Source organism: Apis dorsata, unplaced genomic scaffold (assembly GCF_000469605.1).
Source record: "Apis dorsata unplaced genomic scaffold, Apis dorsata 1.3 scaffold_840, whole genome shotgun sequence".
NCBI lineage: Eukaryota > Metazoa > Arthropoda > Insecta > Hymenoptera > Apidae > Apis > Apis dorsata.
This window is the reverse complement of record NW_006263966.1, coordinates 269,560-273,625: the sequence shown is the minus strand read 5'-3', so window position 1 is coordinate 273,625 and position 4,066 is coordinate 269,560. Positions and strand designations below refer to the sequence as shown.

At 30.7% G+C, this 4,066-nt stretch overlaps 1 protein-coding gene across 1 annotated transcript in view; it reads right to left on the bottom strand.

The window, feature by feature from the left end:
* Positions 1-3,768, bottom strand: part of LOC116186524 (lateral signaling target protein 2-like) — a 19,112-nt gene extending 15,344 nt beyond the window's left edge. Inside the window, exons 1-2 of the mRNA XM_031514025.1 lie at positions 3,671-3,768; positions 1,778-1,994 (exon numbers count right to left, since the gene is read on the bottom strand). Of these exons, the coding sequence (XP_031369885.1) occupies positions 1,778-1,994; positions 3,671-3,768 (315 nt within the window). The remainder of the gene's footprint in view (positions 1-1,777; positions 1,995-3,670) is intronic.
* Between the last annotated feature and the right edge of the window lie 298 nt (positions 3,769-4,066).

Sequence of the window (4,066 nt, the reverse complement as noted above, 5' to 3'; positions counted from 1 at the left end):
GGTGCAGATCTCCCTCAGCGCGTAATGCTCCTCCTGCAGGGCCAGGTATTTCTGTAACACACGCGAGAAGGGAGATGTCCGGAATTACACGCAGTTCTTGGAAACTTTGCCTCCAGACGCCTCTCTCTTTCTTTCTCTCTGGGCCTGGTCACCGATTGTTAGTCGAGCTGTCGCCGGCTGTTAGGCGAAAGATTCGATTGCAGGGAGTGGAGAAGTTTGGGGAGATTGATAGAGACGTGGGGATAGGGGGGAGAGGGGAGAGGGGTGAAAAATCGATCGAGGAAGGTGGGTAATGTAGTAGTATTGTGGAAGAAAATGGACGGTTGAAGGTGTTTTGAAAATATTTAAAATATAAAGTTTTTATAAGAAACCATAATAATTGAGCATGAATGTTTTTTTATTTTATACTGTGATATTCTCTGTTTTTTTTTTTTTTTTTTTTTTTTGGATACGAAATAAATTAGTTTGAAAGTAAGAAAGTGTAAAATAGATGGTTGAAAATGGTATTCTTCTATAGATGAGAATAATAGATTTATGAATTATATTGTTTTATATTGTGTGCGATATTGTGTGTTCTTTTGGATTTGAAGAAAAATTTGAAGATAGAAAGATATATAGATAATGTAACATTTCAGAAGAAAATTGAAGATATTCTATAAATGACCAATCTGTGAGAATATTGGATTCATGAATATTTTACAATCTGATATTCTTTTAGAATAAAATTATTTTTATTTCTCTTTTCTGCATTATTTTGACTGATATTGATTCATTTTGTTTTTTTTAATCAAAAATATTCTGTTTGGAATTTTTTAATAATCTAAGATATCTTAAGATATCTTTCAATATTTGAAGTTCCATGCAGAGATTTAAAACTTGAGATTTTTAAAGAGACTAATATATCATCGAATTTAAAAAAAAAGTATATGAAATTTATTAATAATCTTTCAAATATATTAAAATATGATTCGATGGTACAATGTTATTTTCGCAATAAAAGTAGCAATATAAAATACTATATCATTTATAGATTATTTTATTGAAAAAAAGAAAATAGAAGTTAATTCTCTTTAAAAAGCTAGCAACAGTATTTCATTTATTTTGTAAAGGACATCAGTGAGTTAGTTGAACGTTAATATTTTAAAAAATAATTCTGTTTTCATCTTAATAATAAAATATCTATCAAAGAGAACTTGCAAAATTACTTTTAATTCTTTTAATATTAAAAACCAATTTTTTTCATATTTTTTTATCATTAACACTAGAACTGTTAAACCAATCGAGTTAATTGATTTTAGATTTTTTTCATTTATACAATTACCAAAAAATATACCGATTTTGTGCTACTTTTCAAGAAACTAATATTGATTCTTTTCAGAAACATGATTATATCCCATTTTAATTCAACTTGGACATTGAGATACGTCAGATATTGAACTTCAAATCAAATCAAACCAATCAAAAAAAAAATCTAAAAATGAGTATATTTCACGTTGACCTCTCGATATCGAATCAAGAAAATCTCAATTCCTTGGCAAAAAAAAAAAAACTTGTTATTCTTATCAATTTTTCTCTATTTCATCTCCATACTTCCATAATTCTAATAATTCCACGTTAATTCTAATCACGCACGTATAATATTATTTTATACGTGCATTCACAGTTCTAACAAAATTAAAATTCGACAAACAGAAAATATATTTGCGATGAGATCGACATTCTTTTGGCCATCAAATTTGAATGTCGATATTTGGCGAAGTTGATACATACAACATACCTCGGACACCCGCCTCAACTGATCGATTTCCTGATGTAATTGAGAGATCTTCTCCGCGTTAGAGATCGATGCTTCCTGCAAGGAGGTCCGCCATTCTCGTTCGAGTCGCAATTCCCTCTCGACCCCATTCGCCCTCGCCTCCCTCTCAGCAGCCTCGGCGCCCAAAATCTTCACCCTCTCCACCGCTCCTGATTTCACGTCGTCGATTTCCTTGCACCTGATTAAGTCAAATAGCTGACACTCAAAACATCGTGTGCTGTGCACTCGCCCTCTCTTCGTACGAGATACAAAAATAATTTTCGAGAAACGCGAAAATTTACGCACGCGCGAAGGCTGATGCTCAGAGATGATATTATCTTTGTGATAATTAAAAATATATAACGAGGCGAGTGAAAATATAAATTTGAAATTATTTGACAGAAGGAGATAGATTAGAGAATATATAATTATAAAATCTCGTGGTAAAAGATTTAAGAGAAAAGAGAAATCTTTAATAAAGAGCAAAGGAAAGTATTTTAAAGTGATATCTGCTTAGACTGTTAACGTTTGAAAAGAAAGATATTGATCTTTGAAAGTAAATTTAAATTTGATTAACGTTTGTAAAATTGCTTTATTAAAAAATAAGGGATAAATCTGATTCAATGATGAAAAGATGAAATAATGAGAACGAAGAGGTTGCACGATATAACGATTTAATTATTTTTAATGGAAGAAACAATTTCTTTTTATTATTAAAGAATCCATATTGAAGGAACTGTCTTGCGATCATTTAATGGCGACATTATTTACGTAACCTAGTTATTAATTAAACGATAAGGGAATATCATTCGGCTACAAGAATAATGAAAGCCTCGCAGAATTCCCCGTTATGTTATTTCGAGAGATTATCCCGGGAGGAAGCGATGCAAGAAGCGATAAATTATTATTTTAATAATCGATACAGCAGCCATCCACGTTTAAACAAAATTCATTTGGCTGTTTTCAACCGGCGTGAACAGTTTCGAGTTTACAGAAATGATAAGCCCCGAAGCGGAAAGGAAGTTACAAAAGCAAAGATCTGTAACTTAGTTCGAGGTCTTCTCGTTGAAACTTTCAAGTCATGATTATTCATGACCGAATACCTTCATCCGGCCGAAGAAATAGGCAGGTTGTTTTTTTAACGGCTTTATGCTGCTATCCCCGAGCAAATTTAAAAAATGCACGAGATTTCTACTACTATCACTACTACTTCTACTTCTACTATATATTTTTCCCCTCCGATTCAATTTTTATCCGACTTACCTTTTTCTCGATATCTCTATCTCGAAAGAAAAAAAAAAAATAATAATCTCTTTTCTTTTGTATCTGCGAAAGCGAACAAAACTTGCGAGATTCAGTAAAAAATAAAAAAAACAATTTGAACTATCTATGTATACACATCCTTTGTAACTTTGTAACCAACTTTCTACAACTAGAAGCACAAAGAAAACATGTTACACTTTCGACTCAAGCGATGGATTTAAATTAGTAAGTCTTTAAACTAAAACTGGAACGTTATTATATACATCATACAGAGAACGAGATTCAACTATTTAATGATAGTATTTTAACAAAATATTAAATGCATATATGTATATATTAAACGATGGAAAAATCTTTTATTAGTTTATTTATTAAATCTAATAATAAATTTGAGAAATATAATTTCCATCATTGTGGAAGAAATATATATAATTAATATATTTATGAAACATTTTTGAAAGATTCTAGAAATTAAAACAAAAGATTGATAGTTTGATTGTATATTGATTTTTGGTATATTTTATTTCTTTACGCAACCTTTTGTAAAGATATTCTAACTGAATATATTAAATATAATAAGGAATTAATATAAGCCATTCGATTGAGTCGAACCATCTGCATGTTTCAGCATCCTTACATCGCCTTATTATATCCGACAGATGATGATCTTGAGGGTAATTAAATGGTAAAAAAAAACTATCTTCTGTCATGAATTTATTTTCCGCTGAATTGATATACAAGCACACAAGTGTCTCGGTGCATTATAAAGAACCATTGCTCGATGCTTATACATAATTATATTTATATAAAGATTAGTGTTGGTATATGGCACGTTTGCTTCGTATGTGTCTCGATGAACGTGAACGACACAAACATGTGTACATAACGTGTGTCTGTGTATATAACGACGAAGGATATATATTATATACATATACACGATCGAGAAACAATTTGATCGATATAAAAGCAAATATAATTGTTGAGGAGAAATAATAAGCAGATAATTAA